The sequence below is a fragment of the Anastrepha obliqua genome, chromosome 4 (genome assembly GCF_027943255.1).
Source record: "Anastrepha obliqua isolate idAnaObli1 chromosome 4, idAnaObli1_1.0, whole genome shotgun sequence".
Taxonomy (NCBI): domain Eukaryota; kingdom Metazoa; phylum Arthropoda; class Insecta; order Diptera; family Tephritidae; genus Anastrepha; species Anastrepha obliqua.
This window is the reverse complement of record NC_072895.1, coordinates 69,717,064-69,742,830: the sequence shown is the minus strand read 5'-3', so window position 1 is coordinate 69,742,830 and position 25,767 is coordinate 69,717,064. Positions and strand designations below refer to the sequence as shown.

At 36.5% G+C, this 25,767-nt stretch overlaps 1 protein-coding gene across 9 annotated transcripts in view; it reads right to left on the bottom strand.

Annotated features, from left to right (window-relative positions):
- The window catches only part of LOC129246503 (transient receptor potential cation channel trpm), a 209,069-nt gene that overhangs the window by 112,076 nt on the left and 71,226 nt on the right, over nucleotides 1-25,767 (bottom strand). For all 9 annotated transcript variants that reach the window (XM_054885381.1, XM_054885377.1, XM_054885378.1 and 6 more), the window contains 6 exons: nucleotides 23,981-24,143; nucleotides 17,287-17,427; nucleotides 16,628-16,700; nucleotides 13,570-13,729; nucleotides 13,076-13,212; nucleotides 2,847-3,003 (listed from right to left, as the gene is read on the bottom strand). In XM_054885381.1, the coding sequence (XP_054741356.1) occupies nucleotides 2,847-3,003; nucleotides 13,076-13,212; nucleotides 13,570-13,729; nucleotides 16,628-16,700; nucleotides 17,287-17,427; nucleotides 23,981-24,143 (831 nt within the window). The remainder of the gene's footprint in view (nucleotides 1-2,846; nucleotides 3,004-13,075; nucleotides 13,213-13,569; nucleotides 13,730-16,627; nucleotides 16,701-17,286; nucleotides 17,428-23,980; nucleotides 24,144-25,767) is intronic.

Below are 25,767 nucleotides of genomic sequence, written 5' to 3'. Positions count from 1 at the left end.
TGTAAAGTGCTTTTGGATGGCGCACTTTTAACTTTATTTTTTTTTTTAAACGCACGTTGAGTTTTCACAATTGAGAAGTTATTTTGGATGTAAAGCTGAATTATTTCAGCGCGTTCTTTTGGAGTGTACTGCTCCATGGTAAAAATTGTCTTGGACTGACGCTTCCAACGCGCTATGTCATTAGTCGATCTGACGTTCCTGTCAAAAGTTATAGGGTTGCCAGATGGGCCCGCTTTAAATGGCCTACCCTGTATGTATCCCATGCGGTGAACGACGTTCACATCCACGGTGGTAGTTAAGCAATCTCATTAATAATGCAAGGTAAAGGCTTTTAATTGAGATCACATGTAAGAGAATCGCTACTGGTAAAGAGAGAAAAGATACATAGGAAAAAAGATACATAGCAGAAATAGAAAAATATGAAAAATATATAAATAGTGGGAGCGTACGTCTAAGTTCGTCTCGAATTTATTGTTTGCGTCTTGATGTGGGTCTACAAATGGAGTAATTCGCAATGATACACCACCTTCAAGTCGCAGTTGGTTTATAGGCGAAACTGTTTTATGATAAAAATACTCTGGAAGATTTTCCATTGCTTGTCGAAAGGCGACCGATATTTTTGTATTATATTTCACGTCAACAGTAGGCTACGAATTCACAATCTCCAAATGGTAGTTACACACTTCATCTACTCTGCTAAGGCTGCTGTTAGTGATAACACAGAATCGTAAACCTCAAAGTATATTTCTGCCATGAAAAAGCTCTTCATAAAAAAAGCACAGCAAAAACATTTTGTACATAAGAATGTCCGGATAAAAAAAGAAGAAAATAAAAATAAAAGGAAAAACGTCGACTAGCTGACAAGCAGTTGGTAAAAACATACGACGATGGTGCGAATAGAACGGCTTTTCATCAATTCATTCACACGACGACAGAAAAAAACACAAATTAGCTAGCCTACTGATATTGTCTCTAATAGATTCGCCTTGGCAGTGTTCAATATGAAGTTATGTACGACCCATTGAACAGATAGTAACAGAAGAGCAGTTGGTTTAATTTTGTTTCTATTTATTTGATCTCTGCGCTTAAGGGGGGGGTAAGGGATAAAAATCGATTTTTTTTGCATGTTATTGTAGTAAAACATTTCAAAAATACCGTGTTAAAATTTTAAGTCAATCCGAGCAAAACTTTTTAAGTTATAGAGCATAAAGCCGAGCCGCCTCAAACATCTGCCGAGACGCAGCAGACTTTAAACGCGGTTTTGTCGAACCTTTTTTTTTTAAAGTGCGTAGTCATTGGCATTTGAAAACTACTCAACCGATCCTTTTTAAATTTTGCACACATATTTTACATATAAAAAACCTCCCCCCAACGTTTTTTTCGCCATTTTTTTATATTAAGGTGGTTTTACACCTACAAAATGGCGGCATTTTTTCGTCAAAAATCACTTTTTACTTCAAACGAGTACCAAATGGCTGAAAATGAAAATAAATCGTCAAAATAAACGTTGGGGGGAAGTTTAACTCATACTTTAACTAAATTATTCGATTTTTTTGATTTCAGATGATTATACGCTGAGATATGCTGACTACTGCAAAATGTATTTTTGAAAAGACGTCTACGTAAATGTGCTCTCATTCGCTCATTTTGCAATAGTTTTACATGAAAATTTTATCAAATATTCTTGAAATGTTACTTTATAATATGCAACTACTTTTAATAAACTGACTTGAACCGTTTCGCTACAATAAATTCATGAAAAAAGTGTTTTTTTAGCTTTACTTATTTTTTCTTATTTTTTCTTTCTTTTTTTGCGCCATTCCAGAGTTTGGATATATAAATTCTTTGAACCAAACAATTAGCCAATCAATTAAAAAACCACCTGGACTTTCTATAATTATGCAACTAACATCTTAGGGAGAGGGGGTAATCGATGTTGTATGCCAGTCAATGAATTAAGAATCAGATACAGAAAACAATTTTTTTAATTTTTTTTAATTTTTCTCATAAATTCGAGTACAAGAGAATTAAGTATTCATAATATTATTAAATTATATATATTATTAATATATATTAAAATACTTTAACTCCATGAAAAGTGGCATTTATATTGGTAAAAAAGTCCGTAACTGTTCCAAGCATACTTAAGAGAAGTTAAATGTGAAATCCCATTATGCTCACGAAAATTCGAGACAAAAATATAATTTTTGAAGTACCCGATGCCATCTTCATCTACCAGGTAATAAAATAATAAATAATAATAAAAAATAATAGCTTTTAGCACGCACTGATTCCTCTACCTGCTCTCCAGACTCAGCATAGCTGTTTCGAAATGACCCCGAATAATCAAGCAGACCGAAAATTTAAAAAGGCTTTGCCACAAAAACGAGCAAGTTTATTTCAAAATCAATAATTTATATTTTAATATATTATATATGCCTATAATGCCTGAAGTCAACCTACCTAAGAGCTTCATCGTTTCAATACTGAGGAAATTTGATGGTTTACTACACAGTAGTCTGCCTAAGTGAAAGTGAAATATATTTTCTATAAGTTTGCGGCTCTTGCAATAAAAATGTTTTAAATTTTCCAAAAAAATTTTTTTGTTTAAATAAATAATTTACAAGAAGTAAATTGTCATTGGACACAAAGCTAAAAGGTTAAATAGAGGATCGTGACTTTGACAGAATTGCAGGTAGCCGTATTTTGCATAACCACATACAAACATATATCTACGTACTAAATATACATACATACAATAACTACGCATATTTGGCATACAAACATACATTCTTAGAATTTTATAATTTTTAGGATAAAACTTGATGAGATGATGGTTGACTTACTTGTGCACAAACGCTATCAGATCGGCCGCACGACCCGAGCCGTCGCATACCACCACTGGCACTGGTGGTGTGTCCGTCACGTACTCTAACACCGCACGTACCGTATTTGTACCTCCTTCGATAACCAGACAGACGACCGGTGTGCTGGAATGTGTAACTGCAAAATAAGTACACAGAGAAAAAAAGAAAATGAGATATGGGGGAGAAACAATAATAAAACGAAAAAAGCAAATCAACGCAAAGTTTGAAATGGCACTCAAATAAATGGAGTTTCCCAGAAACCTAGAAAATTCGCTTACTTTCGACTCATGATCCAGCGCGCTGTTGACGGTTTCATGGAATATGGTATTGCTTGACAATTGCGCCAAGTATTGAAATGCGTGCAGCATTTAGAGTTATATAATTGCATGCGGGCATAAAAGGACGACTATTTTTGTCCAAATGCGTATGGATGCGTATGGCATTGCTTGGCAGCAGCTTATTATTTCTGATGACATATTCCATGTGTATGGATGCCTGCGTGTAGCTCGTAGTTAATGCAGCAGTGACTGTCACACATCACGTCAGAATGCGGATATGCAATAAGGGCATGTTGAGTGCTTCGTATAGATACAGACAAATTGAGGGCATTCGTAGAAGGATAAAGCATCATAATAACAAAAATATTTGCTTTAAACATTGCATAGATTGCGATTCTGAGGTCCTTTGTACTGTGGAAAGGACTTTATTTGAAAATATTGCGATTAAATGCATACGCGTGTGATGTGGGCACGATAGCTGGATGACTATTCTACGAATTGTAGCTGGGACACAAATTAGTGAAAAAAAATTATTGTTGGGGATTTCAACTTTTTAAAACATAGCTTCTTTTCACAGGATGTCTGAAAATTATTAGAGAATATTTGGAGAACTGCAATCCTAATAAATTCGAAAGGTAGAAGTCATTAACATAAATAAAAAATGAATGCTCCCATTGGAATTGTAAAAACAGATCCTACGGTGAGCCACTTTTTCCGCATTTGTTCGAACATTTTTCGCAACTAGCTCTTGTTTGATTATACAAATATAAAATCATTACTTTTTTAAAAGGCTGAATGGTTTAACTTATTTTTTATTTAATTTATTGCATTGTGGAACCTTTGTTTGTAGATAAACTGTAATAAGTTTTTTATAAATATTGTCCATTTAGAGGCACATATTTGCTCATTTCTCTTGTGTCATACGGATTCCAAAACGGAAAAAAACATTCTCGTCTTTTGAAGCCTTAAAAGTTAAAATGCTGTTCAGCCAAACCGCTTCTTTACTTGAATATTATAGTGCCTTTATTTACTTGAAGTCTATGGCATTATAGAAACTTAAAGACTGCGTACAATTAATTAGATCTCAAAATAATGTGAGAGCAAGGCAAACTAAAACACATTACGACTAGTAATCTTTAAATTTGTAGTGCTAAGAGTTGAATTCATTTAATAATTTATTAAGTGGCGCATTTCAGTTTTGTAAAACTCAAACGACACTAGATTATTACGAAGTAAAGATTTCATTGGAGCCTTAAGTCTTACGAGTTGTTGTAAGGAGGAACAGTCAATGGTTCTACTCAAAATATCATGGATGAACATCAGCCCGAATATAGTTCTTCTAGCAGCAAGGCCTAATAGATCAACCAGTTTCAAACGATTCATTCAAGGCAAAGCGAATTTCATAGAATTCTTTCGAACACATTCAATTTTTTTTTTTTGAAAGAGTTTCAAAATATGGATTCCAGATTGTGACGGCGTTTCCCAATTGGATATTTTAAGGAATTGAATAAACTCAAAAATCTCGGAAACAGAGATTGTAAAGTTTAAATCTTCAACAAATCATAGGCCCCTTGTTAAGTACCCGCATTTTTTTAAAAAGAGTTTAAATCTTTAAACAAAATTCTTTATATTCTATATTCGCAGCTCGGTGCTAAGCATTAAATCCAATTCGAAGTTTTTTTTGTAAATACGTAAAATTAAAAAATGGGTTGCTCCAGTTTACCCACTGGACTTTTTCTAGATGATAAATTTGTGCAGCCGCCTAGGATGCGACAGATTTATTTGCCAATTGAATTCTAATTTCGCCCATTATGACAATGTTTCCGCAGATTTTTGCCTTCGTCTCTTCACATTAGTTCTGTAAGTCTGCCGTTAGAAGACATTAGTAATGCTATTCTTAAACTACAATCCTCTACACAAATAGATGCTTTTGGGTTTTCTGCAATTCTAGTCGAAAATTGTCCAGCATTAGCTTACCCTTCAAGTTAATTTTGGAAGCTTACAACAATAACGCATGTTGTCAAAAGTGGCAATAAAAATTATATTAAAAACTATAGACAAACAGTCAACGTCAAAAAAAATTGTGCACCATATATTCACAAGTTTTGACTATTTATTTATTCCCTTTTTAATTTCAATTATTCAGTTACAAAAACACAGTCAATACTGCAACAAAAACCACAAAAAGCAAAGTTTCAAACTTGGTACAAAATTCGTACGAATTCGGTAAAAAAGAATTACTGAAAAAATTGCAAGTATACAATTTAAAGCCAATTAAATTTTGGTATAATAAATAGCAAATTTTATGAAGGTCAAAAATCACACTGGTTTTTGAAAATTTTTTCCGATCACGGTCTGGTGCATTTTCACCATTTAATGCATACTTTTTTTTAAATGGAAGAAAACATCCAACCCGTCAGCAGAAAAAAGAATGGCTTGAAACTTGCACTTTATTTTACGAAAATTCAATGGTCTATAAACGGCTCACAAAATCGAAATTTTTTTTCTTCACTCATCTTATAGTAAATCATTTCAAGAATGTTGTGTCAAAATTTTAAGTGGATCGGAGCAGAACTCTCAAAGTTATAGCCTTTGTAGGCACTCTACCTCGAATGCGGAGCATAGATAATTTTTCAGAGTCATTTTTTCAAACGCGTTTTTCCCGAAACGATTTCTCAAAAGTCGGTGCCAATCACAACTCCGAAACTATTCAACCGATTCTTTTCAAATTTGGCACACGTTTTCTAAATCAAAAATACCTCCCCCCCCCCCCCCCCCACTGTTTTTTTTATTTTATTTTTTTTTAAGGTTGTTTTTCACTTACAAATATGGCGAAATTTTTCGCCAAAAATGCTCGTTTTACGTTTTTTTGCCACCAAAACTACAAAAATGAAAAAAAAAAAAAAAAAAATTTTATTAATGGCGGGGGGAGCATTACGTCATACTTTAACTGAAAAATTCGACTTTTTTAGTTTCGGATGATTCTACGACGAATGCCGATTGGCACCGCAGAGCACCTCTCGAAAAACATATCTCCAAAAAAACTCTGTCATGGGCTTATTTGTCAATATTTTATTATTAATATTTTTTAAAAACTTATTGAAAAGATGTACAATAACATGCAACTGATTTTATTAAAGTATCTTAAGCCATATTTCTGTAAAAAATTAAAAAAAAAGTGTTTTTTTTTAGCGCTAAACCCTACCACCCCCTTAATGGCATCGTCGACTGTCCAGATCTACTTGAGCGGATAAGCTTTAATGTTCCCCAAAGAAGTCTTCGACATGTTTACCCTTTTTATGGGGAAAACTTGAAGACTAAATTTGCGAGTAATGCAACCACTACTCGCGCACTTCGAGACTATAATTAATTATGTAATACCAGTAAAAACTTGAAATTTTTTATGAAATTGCTTGATAATATAATTATATTGATTGCTAATATTTTAGTTGCCAAATTTTGCTTGATTGGCATTGGGTTGCTGCATTTAAACACGGTCCTATAAGCCTTGAAGACGATCGACGTCAAGGACGTCCAAAAACAGCAACAACACCAGAAGTCTTAGAAAAAACAGGAAATCGTATTGGAAAATCGTCAAGTTACTGACACAAATTTAGTAGAAGCCCTAGGCTTCTCATTGGATTTCAGAAAGCTGTGTGCAGAATGGGAGCCACATTTGATATTAATGGAACAAAAACATACTCGAATGCGACTTTCTTAGCAATATTTAGAATGAATTTTGTGTGTCGATTCATCACTATGGATGGCACCTGGGTACATCACTATGATTCTAACTAAAAACAAGAGGCTAAAGAGTGGTGTGAGCCGGTTTCTTCGGCTCCGAAACGAGTTCGTGTCCAGAAATCGGCCAAGAAGGCTGAGGCATCAGTTTTTTGGGATGCGAGAGGAATTTTTTTTGTGGAGTACTGCAAATTGGTAATACAATAAATTCTCACCAGTTGAAGAAAAAAACTTCATGAAAACAGACCCAGTTTGCAAAAGGAAAAATTTATTTTTCATCAGAGCAATGCACCGTATCACAAGAGCATTTTCACAATGGCTAAAATTCGTGAATTTAAGTTCAAATTCTTGGAGGATCCAGCGTATTCACCAGATTTGGCACCTAGCAACTTCCATGTTGCCAGACTTAAAAAAATCATGCTTGGAAAGCTTTTTTCATCAAATGATGAGGTCATAATAGCTGTGGAAGCGTATTTTGCAGCCCTTCCAGATTCTCACTTCACGGATGGAATTCATAATTTGGAATCTCGTTGGAAGAAATGTATTGATGCTCAAAGAGACCATGCAGAGTAATAACAAATGCATTTCAAACCATAAATTCTATTTTTCTTATCGAATCGCAAAACTTATTGAACAACCTAGTACATTCCTAAATATCCTAACAAATTCTTTATTATTCTATTTTATTAATATTATATTAATTTTAAAGTTCGCCAAAACGCTAAATTGCTAACAAAATGAAAAACTAAGTATGTTGGATTGCAATGTAAAATCTAAAGCTTCACGTGCATATGAAATTTGCTCCCGGAAATCTAAAAAGTTAACTTTTGTCGCACTGCCTTCACCACAAAACACAAAGCAGTGGTAAAAATCGGCTCATTTCATTGCCAGCATTAAATGCTAAAATAAGCAACAGGCAGCAAAAGGCATCGCTCTTGTTAAATATGATTAAATTTTTTTAGCATTTTTTTAAATAAAATTTACAAATATATTCCATAAATCCAACCAAAAATCTAACCAGAAAATATGCTGACAAATTGGATTACGGTTTTATAAAATGGCAGCTACTTTAATGGGCTTTCATATATATATTTATATATAAGTACATCGTAAGTGCCAACCTACTGCATTTATTCAGTTCAGTTAAGCTACTATGGTTATATGAACGAAATTTTTCATTCATGCTATGCATTCGATAACCGCAAGTGACATGTCCACCATTTCCTGGTTGCAAAGCTAACCAACCGGTAAACCAACTCAAGAGCAATAAATATAAAAATAAAAAAATATTGAAGCTGGGTTGAAATGAAAATCAGAGCAGAGGCAAATACTCGTAAAAAAAGCAGCATTTGCAAAAATAGACGAAATCAATTTGAAATAAAGCCCACATTATCCGAGCAAACATTACCTCGTCCATACATATACATACATACATGCACGAGCATAGATGAATGTGCCTACATACCTTTGTAAACATATGCGTGCAGGCATTCGTACAGAGCTCTAGGACTCCCCACGAACGAATGAGACATGCTGTGAAAATTGGAAAGGTAAAAGTGAAGCTGATATCGTTGGCGAATAAAAGTCGCATTGAAAAATGTAACGACGCAGAACGTATGATAATGGCAAATCAATTTGTTGCCCCTCGAGTTGAAAAAGTTAAAGAACGGAACTGCAAAGTAGAAAGAGCAAGTAACAGCAGTTCAGGTTTTAACAGATGTCGTATTTGCAGTTATGTACAGATGGTTATTCAGCGACCGATTAATAAGAAGAAATTATTTAAATACATAATTCCTTTTACATTGCTAGCATCTACTCATGTGGATACATACCACACTTGGTATGGTAGGTTCCATGGCCACTTATGGGGAAAACTTTTTTACAGCAAAGTGAAGTTTGGAAAGTAAAATATATTTGTATACATTAATGAAATGTTGAAAGTGGAAAAAAATGGAAAAAACACATGCAAGCATTTAAATCGATGTATATTATAAGTACATGTTTGCACATATTTTTTTCGATTTTTTTTCACATAACATTTAATACGGAAATCTGTTGTCGATTTGGGATTCTAATTTATTTCCTGTCAATTATTTTGCTTTTTGAAGCAAGGCTTGCGTAAACAAAAACTTTTGTGCTTGTGTTATAAATTTTCATTCGATTTAAGTTTATCAATACATTTGTTACACAACTCATGAAGAGACATGTTTCAAATTTCGACTTTTTTATGTTCTTAAATTATTTTAGGAAATTTAAGTTCTTACTTAGGTTAATGAAATTTATTTGTTGATATTTTCATAATGGCATAGACCATATTTATGTATATCATAATGAAGTTCTGATAAATATGTTGTCTTTCTCCGCCATAGACTCATGCATTTCTTTGGCCTTACAGTTTCTTTACCTATGCTTAATGTACAGGGTTGGCCATATTAAACTGACCCATTGAGTAACCCTATAACTTTTTACTGTAATTTGAAATCTAAGGTTTACGTCAACAAGCCAAAGACACTAGGCGCACTTAAGGCCAATATCCGACGGGAAATAGCCGCCATATCGGCCGAGACGCTGGCCAAAACTATGGAAAACGCCGAAAAACGGGCACATTACGCTATACGAGCTAAGGGCGACCACTTGCGCGATATCATATTCAAAAAGTGATGTAAACGAATCTCCTTGAACTAAATTAAATGTTTTTCACAATGAAACACAAAAAAATGTTTCTTTTTCCATATTTTTTTAATAATCACATGGGTCAGTTTAATATGGCCAACCCTGTACATATCCAAATACGTGCTAAGGGCGACCACTTGCGCGATATCATATTCAAAAAGTGATGTAAACGAATCCCCTTGAACTAAATTAAATGTTTTTCACAATGAAACACAAAAAAATGTTTCTTTTTCCATATTTTTTTAATAATCACATGGGTCAGTTTAATATGGCCAACCCTGTACATTTACCTCTCACTAACATTTCTGTGTATCTTTAACAGATTTACCTTAATCAAATATAAGTTAGTACAGTAGTCACAGTAACATTACCTTGCATCGAACGACAATATAGATGAATTTATCCGGAAACTGCAAAGCATAGAAGATAAGGCCCTTAGTTCAGAGAGATGATTAATCATAGCGAGTAGACTTCAACTTAAAAGCAACCGAACAGGGCTCGGCAAGAGGTAGACGAGTGCTGGACTAGGTTTAGTGGTGCTCAACACAGGAACGTCTACGTACCGAAAGCCAGGTTGCGAAGACACCACTCCCGTCATAACCCTAACATCGGAAAACATAGACACCTTTACTAAAGACTGGAGAGTCCTGGAAGATTACAATGGGAGTGACCATCAATACATCACAACTTGCATTGAAATGGAAAACCAACGAGCACGTATGGGCACGTGTACGCATATGGAACATAAACAAGCTAAACCCAGCGACGCTCCTTGCAACTATTCACGAAAATAAAACAATGATCGGTACGAATAGTACAACAAAAATACTAGTCAAGACAACAATGCGATGCATTTCGATACGGTGCAACACATCTATGCCTAAAACCTAAGAACAAGAAAAGAAATCCTGATACTGGTGGACACACGAGATCGCAGAACTTAGCGAGATGTGCACCCACAAGCGTAGAAAGCATACTAGAGCCAGAAGTTTGGGCCCAGCAATAACGGAATCCAAAGAATACACAAAGAGCAGAAAGAACTGAGGAAAGCTATAAGTTAAAGCAAAAAAGACAAATGGGAAGAGCTAATAAATGATCTAAACAGTAACCCATGGGGATTGAGTTACAAAATCGTTATGAAAAAGCTAGTAACCTAATCCCCTGCTGCTGACATGGAAACCGAAGTGGTAAGCAAAATTGTCGACACACTCTTCCCAACACACTGCGTTGAGAGAAACGAACTCGAGTATGAAGCAACGGAACCTGTCCCAACCACAGAAGATGAAATAATAGATGCTGCAAAAGCAATGAAATGTAAAGCGCCAGGACCTGATGGCATAGCTGCGGAAATACTGAGAATGTTGGTAATCGAATGCCTCCCTTTGCTGCTCAACATGTACAACGCATATCTAAACGAAGTACTTTTTCCAGAAATATGGAAAAAACATAAATTAGTACTAATTAGTAAGGGAAAGGCAGACCCAACATTAGCGTCCGCTTATAGACCGCTACATTTGCTGGATAGCGCAGGAAAACTCTTTGAAAAACTCATAAAGCGTAGATATAGCGAAGTAGTAGAGAACAACGGTGGTGTGTCTGACAGGCAGCACGGTTTAAGAATTGGCAGATCTATCTTAGGAACCATCCAGGATGTATTAGCTACTGTAGAACAGGCTCAGGCAGGTAATCGTACCTCCAAATGTTTAGTATTACTATCCACACTGGACACTATAAATACATGCAACAGTTTAAGATGGGGCGACGTAATTGAAGCCTTGAATACAAAATTCAAGATCATGAATAATCAATTGAAAATTAAGGGGTTAGGGGTAGTCAGAATTTTCAAAAAATCGATTTTTTGTTTTGCATTTTCTTAAAGTATAATGTTTTAAAAATATTGTGTAAAAATTTGAAGTGAATCCGACAAATACTTTTCAAGTTATTCAACAATTAACAAAGGGCGCTCGGCCGCTCCGGAGCCGATAGCAAAACTTTAAATGCGTTTTTCTCAAAACTATGTTTTTCAAACTGGTGAACACTGTAACTTATAAACCGCTACGTAGATTTCAATAAAATTTATACAGCTTTTGAAAAACATAAAAAACTTGTGCCTGATCGAAGGATTTTTTTTTTTTCAAAAATTTCGATTTTTTTTAACAATTAACTGTTGGTTTTTTTTTCTAAAATCTGGAAAAAATTTTCTGAGGCCGCCATTTTGTTCATTTTGAAAAAAAAAGCTTCGATCCAGCTCGAGATTATCTATCAATAAAAATAATTTTTCTCATCCGATTGGTTTTAGATGAATCTGCAAGGACTTGTGATGTTCACCGCAAGGGACTTCCGGAGAAACGGGCTTCACACAAACAGCGATAACTTTTGCAATTATTAATTTTTTTTTTTTGAAATTTTGGTGAAGTCAAGTTAAAACATGATGTTTTTATGCTATGTTTTTATTTTTGTTAAATAAATTAATTAAGTAGCAAAAAAAAAATTCGTGAAAATCATCATTTTTTCGGGCCTCTGACTACCCCTAACCCCTTAATTACAGCTGTCTAAGCTATCGTGTACTCTTATACGAAACCTGCAAATGATGCAAGACAAAACAAATAACAGCAGGCCCGAGAGTCAATATTCGGACCTGAACTTTGGTATAAAAGATGCAACCACAAGAGCTGTCAAAGTAAGCGGCATGTTAAGTAAGCTCATGGCAAACATTGGAGGTCCAGCTCAGAGCAGCGAAATCTTTTAATGGGCACGACGAATTCGATTCTTATACACGAATGCGAAATATGGGCAGATTCACAAAAACTTTGCAATCTGTGAAACGCACTTGCGCTCTCAGAGTGATTTCTTCGTACAGAACAATATCAGAAGCAGCGGTTTTAGTTATAGCGGAAACATCTCCAAACACAGATGGCAGGCAAAAATCTCAGGAATTTCAGAACCGACAAAATTCAAAGGCAAAAAGAGGGGAGAAATGGAAACTTATGCTGAAGAGCATTAGGCATATTTTTTTCAAAGCAGGCGACCCTGAACGCAGGGTGACTAAGTGAATGTGTCTTTCTTAAGATGCCGTCTTGGGCAGATAAGAGATGTTTTACCAGAGATGCACCTGCACCACTCTCAATACTGCCCTTTAGTAGCAGTACCACGAACAGAGCCAGTACCATTCTAGCACCATAATTAGGATCAATAATAAGAGCAGCATCATTTGCCAAATTGGCGCATGGCAAGCATAAACCGAGCGTTTTGAACACACCGTGGTTGTCATAGAAAGGAAACCTATCTTCAACATTTCGAAGTTCCATTGGTTGCAACTGAGCCACAGACATAGTAATAGTCGATAATAGTTTGTGATGAATCTACCCAATTTATGACAAACTCTACACAGTTTTAAGATATTTTCATTCTGCCCTCCAATCATTAAGTTCAGTAAAAGAAAATTAGCAGTTCAACCAAAACTACGTTTTTTTGTTAAATTTCTAAGTTAAATTTAATATTAAATTTTGTACTTACATGGATGCAGCTTCAAGTTCGATATGAATTTTTCCAATTTTCGTCGCAAAATTAACTCAGCGCCATATTTCGCTTGGGTACCATTATCGACCAGCAGGAAGTAAGCATGCCGATTATTGAGCACAGCCAATTTAGACCTTAAAGAATGAATAGTACAAAAATAAATATAAATGAAGATAAGCAAACCATTTCATATCCGCTTTATCACAAACATTTAAATATTTAAGCTTTCTTTAAAGTAGCTCATTATCCAAGTTAGCACGTGAAATGTCAATTTAGAGACACCACATGGTGAGCCCCATGGCGTATACGCAACACTTAATAGCTGTTCAAAATTCAAATCAAGCTACAGACCACACACAGCTCTGTCAACCCAATTAGGGTTGCACGTAGGTGGCTGTCGCCAAGCGCATGCATATTCAGTCAAGCCAAGTGGACTCTGCCGCCATGTGACCCCTTGCCACCCTAATGAACTTCACGCAACACTCACTCACCTCGGCGAACTTATGCTATGGCAGGGCACCTCACGATTATGCCCTAAAAGTTCATGATTACGCTCCACTATACCCCAGGGTGCAATACCAATGCTGACAACACGCCCACTCCGCTGTTGACCCTCGAGCAGCAACGCATCACCAACCTGCTTCGTAACACCTGCAAAGCGGGAGATAAAAGGAGAAAAAAGAATAATAAGATATCACATTAAATTGTTTGAAAACGATTTAGGTACACAAGGTAAGAGAGATAGGTATGCAGATTTAAATCAAAATAATGGAACGGTTAGTACTCCGTCAGGGTAAACGGTGATTGTAAGCACTATTTGCAGATAGAACGTGAACGATACGTTGAACAAACAATTTAAGGCCACTATAACTGCCAATGTCAGGAATGATTAAGTGAGTGAAAGTTGAATGGACGGTTAAGTAAATAAATTGCTAACCAACACTACGTCCGATATACTATACATCCGATATACTATTTGCGTATGTAAATCTGTGTTTGTGTGAATAGTGGAATCAGATATTAAACGTCAGTCAATTGGGAGATAGAATGAAACGATAATAAGACACTTAATGCCACAAAGCCTAGGCGCCTAGCATTAGTGCCGTTCATATCCGCTGAGGCAAACGGATAAGTAGACAACAAATCAACAGTTGAAGGCAGAAAGTAAACAGGCTTACGTATGTGTTAATATGAATGTACATACGTAAATAAAAAAGCAGACAAAATAATGCCTTACAGACAGGCATTGCTTTATCTTAATCCGCAAGGCGAATGGATGTGCTCGGGTAAAGAAAAAAAAACAGCGACAATTCTTACGAGGTCGACAAGACTGACGTATTTCGCGCAATAAATGACAAAGGCCTGAAATTAACGAAAATAGAATAATAAATGAAATCAATTTAATATTGTTTTTATTCATACAATAACACCACAATAAGCTTAAAAGGCTACTAGGCTCATACATATATTAAGGAGATGATTCCACCTAACTTAATATAAACCAATCAGTATAGGAAGAGGCAATTCCATAGAGAGTATTCACAGTGTGCTGCTTCATATACATAGACATTACGGGAAATATCCCATGGCTATCTTTGAGGCTTTGTCGAGAGGACTTGAATCAACCTATTCAATTGATAGGACATTAAATGAGATTTACGATTTACGAATAAACAAAACAAGAGGAAAGGGAGGCGAATTTAGACAAGACGGGCTCTTTATGTCAGCTCGAATCTATCGGATGTAGAGAAATAATATGGAAAGCAACCAATTTATTACACACCCTCAGAAAAACGTTCGGTAAGTTGTGAGAATAATTCACCCGATAACCACATTGCATATACATACACGGCTATTATAAGACCCATAACTCTATTTGATTTCTTAGTAGCCAGAAATACGAGTATGTATGGCATAGAAGGACGCACCTGACTAACATGTAAGGGAGGCAATGTTAAGCTACGCTGGAATACCTCCTGTATTGTGCAGATCGTGAGTAAGCTGTCTTAGTTTTGTACCTATTACGCTTCAGTGCATCACGAGTAAGAAGGGAAACTTCCATAAACCCTCTGTTGACAAAATTAAGGCCAGTTCCGGCCTATGTGTGATCATTGTTGATCAAGCAAGTTCATCTAACCAAACCTTGCCAGTACAAAAACCGAGTGAGTATATACCTATATATACATATCTATATATATATTGGGGCGGGTCGATTTAAAAATCGCTCATTGCTCTGTGAAAATCGTTTTCTAGAGATCAAAATAAGAAACTTTGCTAAAACGAATTCTGATGTCCCCCAATTTGGGTCGAACGAAAAATCCTACTTTGACCCATTTAGAGTGCTCCAATCGAGTCCAAATGTATGACCGACCCCCACTAACTTTGGACGGCCGATCCACCCATGCTAGTGGCACACCCCTGGAACTCCCCTGGGGGGTTCCCCTTACAATCATTTCAAAATATCACCATTTTTGGACTTTACATGAGAAAAGAAACTAAAAGGTTCGACCCAAATTGGGGGACATCAGAATTCGTTTTAGCAAAGTTTCTTATTTTGATCCCTAGAATATGATTTTTACAGAGCAATGGGCGATTTTTTTGCTTCCCCACAAATCGACCCGGCCTAATATATATGTATACAGTGTGTGACATATTGATAAGTTTTGGCTATGTTTTCCATTTTTCACAATGAGAGTTTTGAGCCACTTAAAACCTGCACTTTAGCATACTAAAATTTAAAAGGCCTATACAACTGCGTACCTAATTTTGTTTTTAAGTTCCGATGTTGATATTTTTAAGTGTCATATCATTAAGTAAGAGTGGCCAGTACGGGGTCCGTTGCGAATGCATTGCCGGAATATAAAATGCATTGCATATGCAAAGGCGCACGTATGAGGAATGATAAGAAATGTTAATATTTCAATAACAAACTAAAGAAAACTAAATACATTCGAACATTAGATAATGCGAAAATGATTTGAATTTGTATTTTTTTTTTTTTTTCAAAATTGGTTGAATCCATTTTAAAAATTTGTGTAGATATTTCGATATTTTGTATGCTAATTTTAATTTCACTTCACGATTTCATTCCAATAAAAATGCAATCTTCTATTTGAGCAATTCTCAATGCATACTAAGCTTAATGCCAGTGGATATATAATATATATTTATTTGCGCAAAGCCATGTAAATGACTTGGAAGAAGAAAAAATCTTTGCGCCTAAGTATATGCAATGCCCGTTATTCCCACTATTTACTACCCATACCACACTAAATACCAATACAAACGCAAATTTTGGAGCGTTATTAAAAAACCCGCAAATATTTTAGATGTTTTCTCTTTTATGCGTGCCATATCCCACCACATCTCTAGGTCCTTAGAATACAATGCTGTGCTACGAATAAACGATAACTACGTATATTCTGTACAGAGCCATCAGAAATATAACCACTTTTGTATCCACTTTCAAGTTAACGAAACCCACTCTTTATCAAGTTTTTTATCACTTTTGGCTGAAAGGATATGTTAAAGATTATTTAACCCCTTTACCTGTATTTGTGCCGCCTGTGAAAATCCATGCCCCTGTCGTTTTCGCTGCTTTCAAAAGACCTTTGCGGATTTCCTAAAAAAGAAGCAAACATAAATAATAACAAACAATTTAACCATACTGAAAATTAATCTAATTCAATGATTTTGCGTCCTCGCTTTTCACAATCTTCCTTTAGGGGCCGATAGCTTTCGCCGCGATTGTCATTTCTGTTAAAAATTATTTATAATTACATTTAATTTGATAAATAGATAAATAAGAATTGTAACCCCCTATTCAGGCTATTGGGTAATTTTCTTTCAATTCTTACAATAGGTACTATTTAATTAATTTAAAAAAAGTAACCTCTTAAAAGTATCCTCCAATCTAGTCAACTTTAAATAAAAAACGCGCCACTCATCCCGTCAATTATATATGCGCTCGTATGTAGTGAGCTTTTCGGCGCTCATTCTCGAAACTATTGTCCCCAAGCAGACTGCAGCTTTTTCTGCTAAACTTAAGTAATACTAATTTGTCACCAACTCACCGTTTCAAACCATTTTTTTTATTGTCAACAAAATCATCAAAAACACAACATGTGTATGTATTGTATTCCTATGTACTCGTAAGCACTTTTATAAATTTTTACTTATACTCGTATAGTAAGCGTGTGCCAACTTACCTTCTTCAACTTCGGCTGCAGCTCAAAATTCGCTTTGCCACCTTGTACTGTAATCAAAAGTTTTGGTAATTCCAAATTCCACTCTTTTGTAAACAATTGCACCAGCAATTCCGGTCGGGTATCAAAGGACAAACGAACATACTGTCAAAATAAAAAAAGAAAGTGGCGAAAGGAGAAAAACATTATTAAGAAAAGTGGAAAACAAACTTTGCAATAAAGTGAGAGGGTGAAGGAAATAACGCAGGACTGGCACTTAAAAGAAGTTTGTTTATTTTATTTTAAAAACCTTTTTTTCGAAATTCTTTTTGAAATCATAAAAACAAAGCTCGGAGCAAAATAGTTCTTAATTCGACTGCAGCCAAAATTCTATATACTAAATATTTGGGTATTCAATTAATATTGTCAACTAGATCAAAGAACAATTAAAATAAAAAAAAGAAGTTTACATTTAGCAAAAGTTTTACAACGTCAACAACTTCTTAGCTTCTAATCTTCGACATCCAAACAGAAGTGAGTAAACCCAAAATGATGTAGCAAACTTTGGCACTTAACTACTATTAAAGGAACTTAAGTTTTTTGATCATTTCTGCGCGTGTGCGTGTGTTAAGTAAGGGTGTTTTAAAGAAAGTAAAACTAAAAAAGGATATATCTTAAGGTAATGTGAAATGTACGTTGTCCACGTTACAGTTACATGGAACAAATATAAACTAAACTAAACTAAACTAAACTAAACTAAACTAAAACTTTAACTGAAAGTGCACAATTTGTAAAGTAGATTTCGTAACGATTTTCTGAGATATTGCAACTTTCTGTTAGTTGTTCAACCACAAAATACCTACACTTTTTCTCCTCTACCCTTCAGGAAAATTCAGAACAAATGAAAAAAATTGTAAAGCGATGGTTTACTTTTTATAAACTATTTACGATTTAAACCCTTTTCAGCAATGTATATATAAAGGGGTTTTCAATTGGCCCGGGTCGATTTTGGCGCCCTGTGGCAGCCATTTTGTTTTGGTAACATCTGTCAAATCTTTTGTTTATTATTCAGTTGTTTATGCCAAATCAAATGATAAAACTTTATTATCAAAATGAGTGTTCATTAACGCAAACCTTGCGCTCATTGCGCCCATTTTTCGGTAGACGTGGTGGCCCTTCCAATTTCTGATGGCCCATATTGAACCATATGGACCTAGACGACATGTGGTTCCAGCAGGACGGCGCTACGTGCCACACAGCAAACGCCATTTTATTCCATTTCAACATCTACCCGCCCTTATTGAAAAACCCTTTATAAATCATCAATATATATGAATCAGCACAATAAGTAACAACACTTCAACACTTCAAGTAAGTGGTCAAACACCGACTGCGGCCACGGTAAATTCTGGCTGGCACTTTGAAACTTCCCGGACAGGTTTATTAGATTAGATTAGATTTGTGGGGGGTTGGACAAGTCCAAGCACTCAGTCAGTAGACCATTGTACTACACCCGGAGGGATGGTAAAAACGGATAGATTAGTTTGAGGTCACTCTTCCACGTATCTCTTGGATTCATTGATGAATTTTAAGAGATACGGAAGAGGAAGAGTATGAACTTTGTCCACACTCAGTGTATCGCAACCCAATATCCTAAGTCTGATGCTGGCAAATGCAGGACAGCTACAGAGAAAATGCTCTGCAGTGTCGTCATTCTCAAGACAGAATAAGCATATCGGGCTGTCTACGACCTCCATGGTAGCCATATGCTGACCACAGACGTTGGGCCCTGTGATTACACCCACCAGTACTCTCAGGTCCTTCCTGCTGAGTTTGAGGAGGAAGGTCGCTGTTTTCCTGTTTGTTCTTTCACCAAGCACTTGGCTACTCTGCACGAGTTCAACTCAAACCAACGACCTCTGTGCGTAGACCTCATGAAGTCGTCAATCCATAGTTGAATCGATGCGGAATCAGCACCTAGAAAGGGTTCAGGGCCTAGTGGCATACTTGCAGAGCCTTCATTTGCCAATTTATCAGCTAACTCGTTCCCACAATGTCCAGGCACCCAAATAAGACTAACTTTCCTGTGTTTTGCAACACTGTTCAGTTTTGTCTTACATTCACCGACTAACTTCGAAGAGCAGCGTGGGTTAGCAAGGGCTTTCAGTGCAGCTTGACTGTCACTATAAATTCCAATACTGTTGCCCCGCCACTTTTTCTCAATTAGCCAGTACGCCACATTCAAGATGGCATAGACATCCGTAAGGAATGCCGTAGCCATCTGTCCTGTGGCATAGGAGTACTTAATGTCTTCGTCTAAGTACCATCCAGATCCGCTTCCAGCGCTGGTTTTGGATCCGTCGGTGTAGAAAGTGTGCTGGTATCCCGTTAATAGGCTCTCTGGACTTAACCATTAATCTCTATCTGGAATCAAAACATCATACCTCCTACCGAAACTAACGACAGGCACTCGATTCTCCACCGCCATCGAAAACAGTGTGCACCGCTCCGATAACTGGTGGTATATCTGACAGTGGCCAGTGCTTACTTTATTTCCCCAGACTCCGTTTAACTTGAGCCTGTACGCCGCCTTCATTGCTTCCTTTCAAATTTGAAGATCTAGAGGTTGCAAGTTCAGAATGGCATTAAGGGCATCACCAGATATTGTGCTCATGGCACCTGTGATACCCAAGCACACACTTCTCTGTAGCCTGTTTAGGGGTTTTACTCTGGAATTAACCATTGTGGCTTTCCACCATACTACGGAGGCGTATGTAATAATGGGTCTAATCAGGGTGATGTACAACCAGTGTACTATCGCCGGTCTTAGACCCCATGTCTTGCCAAAGGTTCTCTTACACTGCCAGAAGACTTTTAGTGTTCGAGAGACCTTCTGCTCGACGTGCTTCTTCCAGGTGAGGTTTACTCGTACTATCAGAAGACAGTTGCAGTGTTACCCCTTTCAATGTGGGTAGTAACAGGTCTTCCATATTGCTTTTCCTACTGAAAATCCCTAAGGTACTTTTTGTAGGATTCACCGAAAGACCCTGCAATTCACACCAATACTCAATCTTATTTAGAGCTACCTGCATTTTATGACATATAACTTCAAGTGATCGTCCAGAGATTAATACGCACACATTGTCTGCGTAGGCTTGAATGTGTCCAATTTCCTGCAGATCATTAAGAAGAGAGTCCACCACGAAGCACCAGAGAAGGACAGGTTGACTTTGCATGTACGAGACCAGGTAAGACAGAGCAGGGTGGGCGGATGTGTATATTCATCTCCTTTAATTTTCGGATTCCCGACTACTGTAATGTCTTTCAGACTGAACTGATGGCATTAATGAAAGGCGTGACACTGATACAGTGTGATGCGATACCTATTGATGAGATATACATTTTCACTGATAGCCAGGTGGCGATAAAATTCCTCACAAAGCATTAAGGTAGCCATGCTAGGTAGCTAGGTCATTTCACCTAAAGGTAACGAGGGTTCTTGGCCATTGCGCCATTGCGGGTAACTGCAGGGCCGATGAGCTAGCAAAACAGGATACTAAATTGGCTGATAAGTACATACAGTACATGAAGCTACTTATCTTGCAGGAAATTATACGAGCAGCGAAAAAAAAATGGTGTAGTGAAGCCACATACAGAATCGCCCGATAATTGTGACCGACTCTTAATGCTACGCACAGAATATCTGCTAGCCAAACTAGGCACAGTCTCAGCACAATGATTTCAGGTATAGCTGGGCATTACTCAATCGGCAGGCACGTCCAGAGGATGGGTGTGCAAACACATGACTTCTGCAGACATTGTTATGATGACAAAAGGAAGAGACAATCCCGCACATTTTGTGTCATTATCCTGCTCTATACAGATGTAGATTTATCGTTTTAGGTAGACAATTTTTTAATGAGTTGGAAGTTCAGTGAAAATCAAGGATCTTCTAAATAAATGACGTGAGTTAAGGTGGGTATGGGTGAGGTGTGGTTAAATGGTTGGATATATTTCGCCTTATAAAAGCAGTGATACTTATTATCAATACCTTCAACAAGAATCAGAATTAGATCTAGAGGAACTATGGGGTCCCTCATTTAAGCTTTTGCAATACGTGAGCCAGCTATATTTTTTTTAAGCTAACTATAGATATTAGAATTAAACTCACACTGCCCACAAGGGAATTGACGAAAGGGACAAGAGGCGCTACTTTTCCGTCAATATACTTTACGGAACAGGAAGTGCCAATGTGAGATAGATAGAAATAGTAACATTTAAGTGCAGTACCCTGTACATTACCACGATTTTATGACGATATTACTATATCACAATCTACAATCTCTACTTTTCCTTTTCCTGAAACTAGCGAACGACTTATAGCCATTTACGAACCATTTGTTCCAAATAGGAATCAGACCAAGAGCGCAACCTGTCTGTTTTAAACGGCTTCTGCACTGCAGAATGTACTAATACATACAATGGTTTTGATTTTAAAGGCGGCAATCAAAAGAGTCGCCTCAGACAACATACTTGACGTTTTGCAGATCATTCGCTAAGAGTAATGTAAAGTTTAATAAATATGTAAGAATATACCAATCAAGTAGATTATAAAGAGCACATTTTTCAAGGAACATTATAATACAGGGCCCGCCATCTATCGTTACGGATTTGAACTAGGTATTATTTGAAGAATGGTAACACTTAGCTGTCATCTGATTTGACAGAAAATTAGTTTTATTCTTCCGCTGAACGAAAATGGTTGTGTATACGCTCAAAGAACGCTGGGAAATATTGCGACATTACTTTGAAAATCATGGTAATGTTGCAGAGTGTGTACGAAAATTACGTACGGCAATGGGAAGAAGAAAAGCACCGAATGAAGCATATGTGCGTGACTTTGCGAAAAAAGTAAGAGAAACTGGGTTGCTTATTGACCAACCAACCCGTGACCGACCAAAAACCGTGCGTACACCCGAAAATATTGAATCACCAGGAACATCAGTTCACCGTCGTTCTCAACAATTGGACATTTCGGAGACATCATTGAGACGAATTTTGCGTAAAGACCTTGGTATGACGCCGTACAAAGTCCAATTGGTTCGGAATGAATGAAGTTGTATTCCATCATTAACCGGAAGGATTGTACTTCAAAATAAAAAAACAGTTTGGAAAAATATTGAGTAGTTTCTTTTTTATAGCATTTTTAATTCCATAAAGTTATATGGCGGACCATGTATTCGTCCTAGGCGGCCGCCGTAGCCGAAAGGGTTGGTGCGTGACTACCATTCCGAACTCGGAGTACGTAGGTTCGAATCTCCGTGAAACTCTTCTTCTTCTTTATCTTTTTTATAGGCTTTGCCCGTTTTTCTTTACACAATTAGGATACATATCTATAGATTAAAGTTTACATATGTATATACATTGATACATAAATATATTTTAATATTTAAGGATATTACATATAAATTGTTGTACATTCCTGTAGAATATAATGCATACATTTCATATCATTGTTGTGGCTGATTTTCTACTGAGGTCGATATCCAACTTTCTGCCCACCGTTTTGAAAATAGAAAAATGTTTTTTCTAATAGCGGTCGCCCCTCGGGAGGCAATGGCAAGCCTCCGAGTGTATTTCTGCCATGAAAAAGCCATTCATAAAAATATCTGCAGTTCGGAGTCGGCTTAAAACTGTAGACCCCTCTATTTAAGAAACAATAACAAGACACACGCCACAAAAAGGAGGAGGAGCTCGGCTAAACACCCAAAGGGGGTGTAAGCACCAATTATATATATACATATAATCGTACTAACAAACATTTTTGTTTCGTACCTGGATCCATTTTATGTAATTTGATATGTACATATATCGATGTCATAGAGTGAGCATGAGTATTTAAAACCATATTTTAAAACTGTAGTCCTTTGAAACTTTGAATTCAAAAATTAAATTGATGAGAAAATGAAAAATTGAGTATGCACGACTACCATGGATATAAAATATATATTTCCACGTGCATATGAAATTGTTCCTGGATAATTTTTACTGTTATACGGTGTAGCAAAGCAGGTGACAAGCGCATTGATAGGAATTTAAATGGGTTTCAATTAGTGAAGACCAAAGTAAACAACGTACGTGACACATTGCACATAGATGCAGTTCTTCCCACCTAAGAACTGAAAGCCGAATATGTTTTCTATGGAACGTGAAATCATCAGAAAACATTTTCTTTTATCGAAAATTCCCAGACGAGAGATGAACATTTCAAAGCAATGTAGTTTAAACCATTTTGTAAATACGAATGGAAACCAAAAAATAAACGGCTGACTGCGTCTAATTTGCCCACACAAGCATCAGTTATGAACGTGTGGATCTGTGACTTTCCCGGCAGGGTCTTTCTCATTCGCTAGCGTTTAGTTTCCTGAGCACATACAACTGTTTGCGACCTGAGGGTTAATGTGTTGCTAAAGTTTCACTTGTCGAAGTATAGTCACACAAGCAAACACACTCTCATGTTGTAGAGGTGAATGTGTGCATTCCTATATTGATATCAGGTAAGACGCCATCAAGTGATGTCAGTTTACTATTGCAAGCATATATATATACGAATGCTCTTATATATGTATTGCAGTATTTGATTTACCTATTATATTAAGATATACCTGTATGTCTATATGCATACTTCCAGAACACATATGTCCTTTGTTGCTATTACCTGCGCTTTGGTCGGATGTGCACCTCCTTGAAACTCGATCGTACCATATGCGTCGGTGGGTTGTGCTCGTGTGTGTTTCTGTGGCAGCCAAGTGTCACCGGACGTACCACTTTCGATGCCCGGTATAGTTTGATGCGTTTGACGTGCCTGACCGCAACAACATCTGTAAGGAAATGGAAAAAGTTATAAATAGATTTATTAAAAGTTGCAGAATAAAACTTTTAAGGAAAAGTAAAACAAATAAAAGAAAAGTATGTGCATATGTGTGTGTATACCAACACATGCTAACATTTTACTAAGTGCCAGCAAAAGTAAAAGTTGACAATCTTGTGACCTTTATGCGCCTTGAAATGTTATAAAAACAAGATAAGGGATGCTCGAAATAAATGACTTTGGGATATTTGTACTCGTATATCGGGTATTCCACTAAGATCACTTAATTTAAATTTAGTTTTTTTATACTTTTTTTTTATTTTAGGTTGAACGTATGTGACCAAGAAGTCCACCTGCCCTCAAAATGATACCATTGATGTATTATGATAATTTTTTTTTTTGGTTGCATGTACAGATGCATAAACTTTTAGATACAAAAATTAAAGTATAATTTAGCAATGTTCTGAAATAGGGAGATTACAGAGCCTACATGATGACAGAAAAATTAAAATTAATTGAAAATTAAGGCCACATCCGGTGTGTAAAAATTCGTTTGTTTTAACGAATGACACTGACCAAAATGCCAAGAACCCAGAAGATAAGGAAGGAATTTGGGAAAGTTACATTCAAGAACTATTTTTTGACAAAGCAAGGCCGCCTTAGCCGAATGGGTTGGTGCTTTACTACCATTCGGAATGCACAGAGAGGACGTAGTTTCGAATCTCGGTGAAACACCAAAATTAAGAAAAACATTTTTGTAATAGCGGTCGCCCCTCGGCAGGCAATGGCAAACCTCCGAGAGTATTTCTGCCATGAAAAAGCTCCTCATAAAAAATATTTGCCGTTCGGAGTCGGCTTGAAACTGTAGGTCCCTCCATTTGTGGAACAACATCAAGACGCACGCTACAAATAGGCGGAGGAGCTCGGCCAAACACCCAAAAAGGGTGTACGCGCCAATTATATATATATAAGACCAAGTTTGAATCCAACTTCAATACGTCCGTAACAGACGGGTCCACCAATAGCAAGTGCTGAAATTGTAAAGGCAATAAAATCATTCACATCTATGTACTAAAGCTGTCCGCTCACACAATCTGAGTGGAAGTATTGAACGTAATCGGCGTGGAAAATATAAGTATACTGAAGAACTCATTAGCCTGTTTACTAATATTGTTATACATACTATTTCTCTAAGTTATTCTTGACAGAATCTACACGAAATGTGAATCACCAATGGGTCGTGCACAGTTCAGCTTTAGAAACGGCATGCGTACAAGATAGGTATTATTGAGCGAACTAATTATTGTGCAATTAGGGCGTATTCGTGTGCTTTGTAGTTTACGCAAATGCTTTTGATAATGTCCAGCACTGCATATTAATGGAAAAATTAAATATTGATGGAAAATATGTTCGCTGTATCAAAAATCTGCACTGACCCCAAATAGCCGAGGTATGCGTCAATAATGTCACAAATCGGAATAAATCGAGGAGAACAAGGACGTACAATCCCAATTATTATTTAACATTTACTCAGAACTTTACTAAGTTCCTGATTCGTAGCAGATAACAAAGTCAGTATCCGACAAAGTCAGTATCAGCCGATATGGAGTGTAGTCTGTTTGAAATATTTAAAA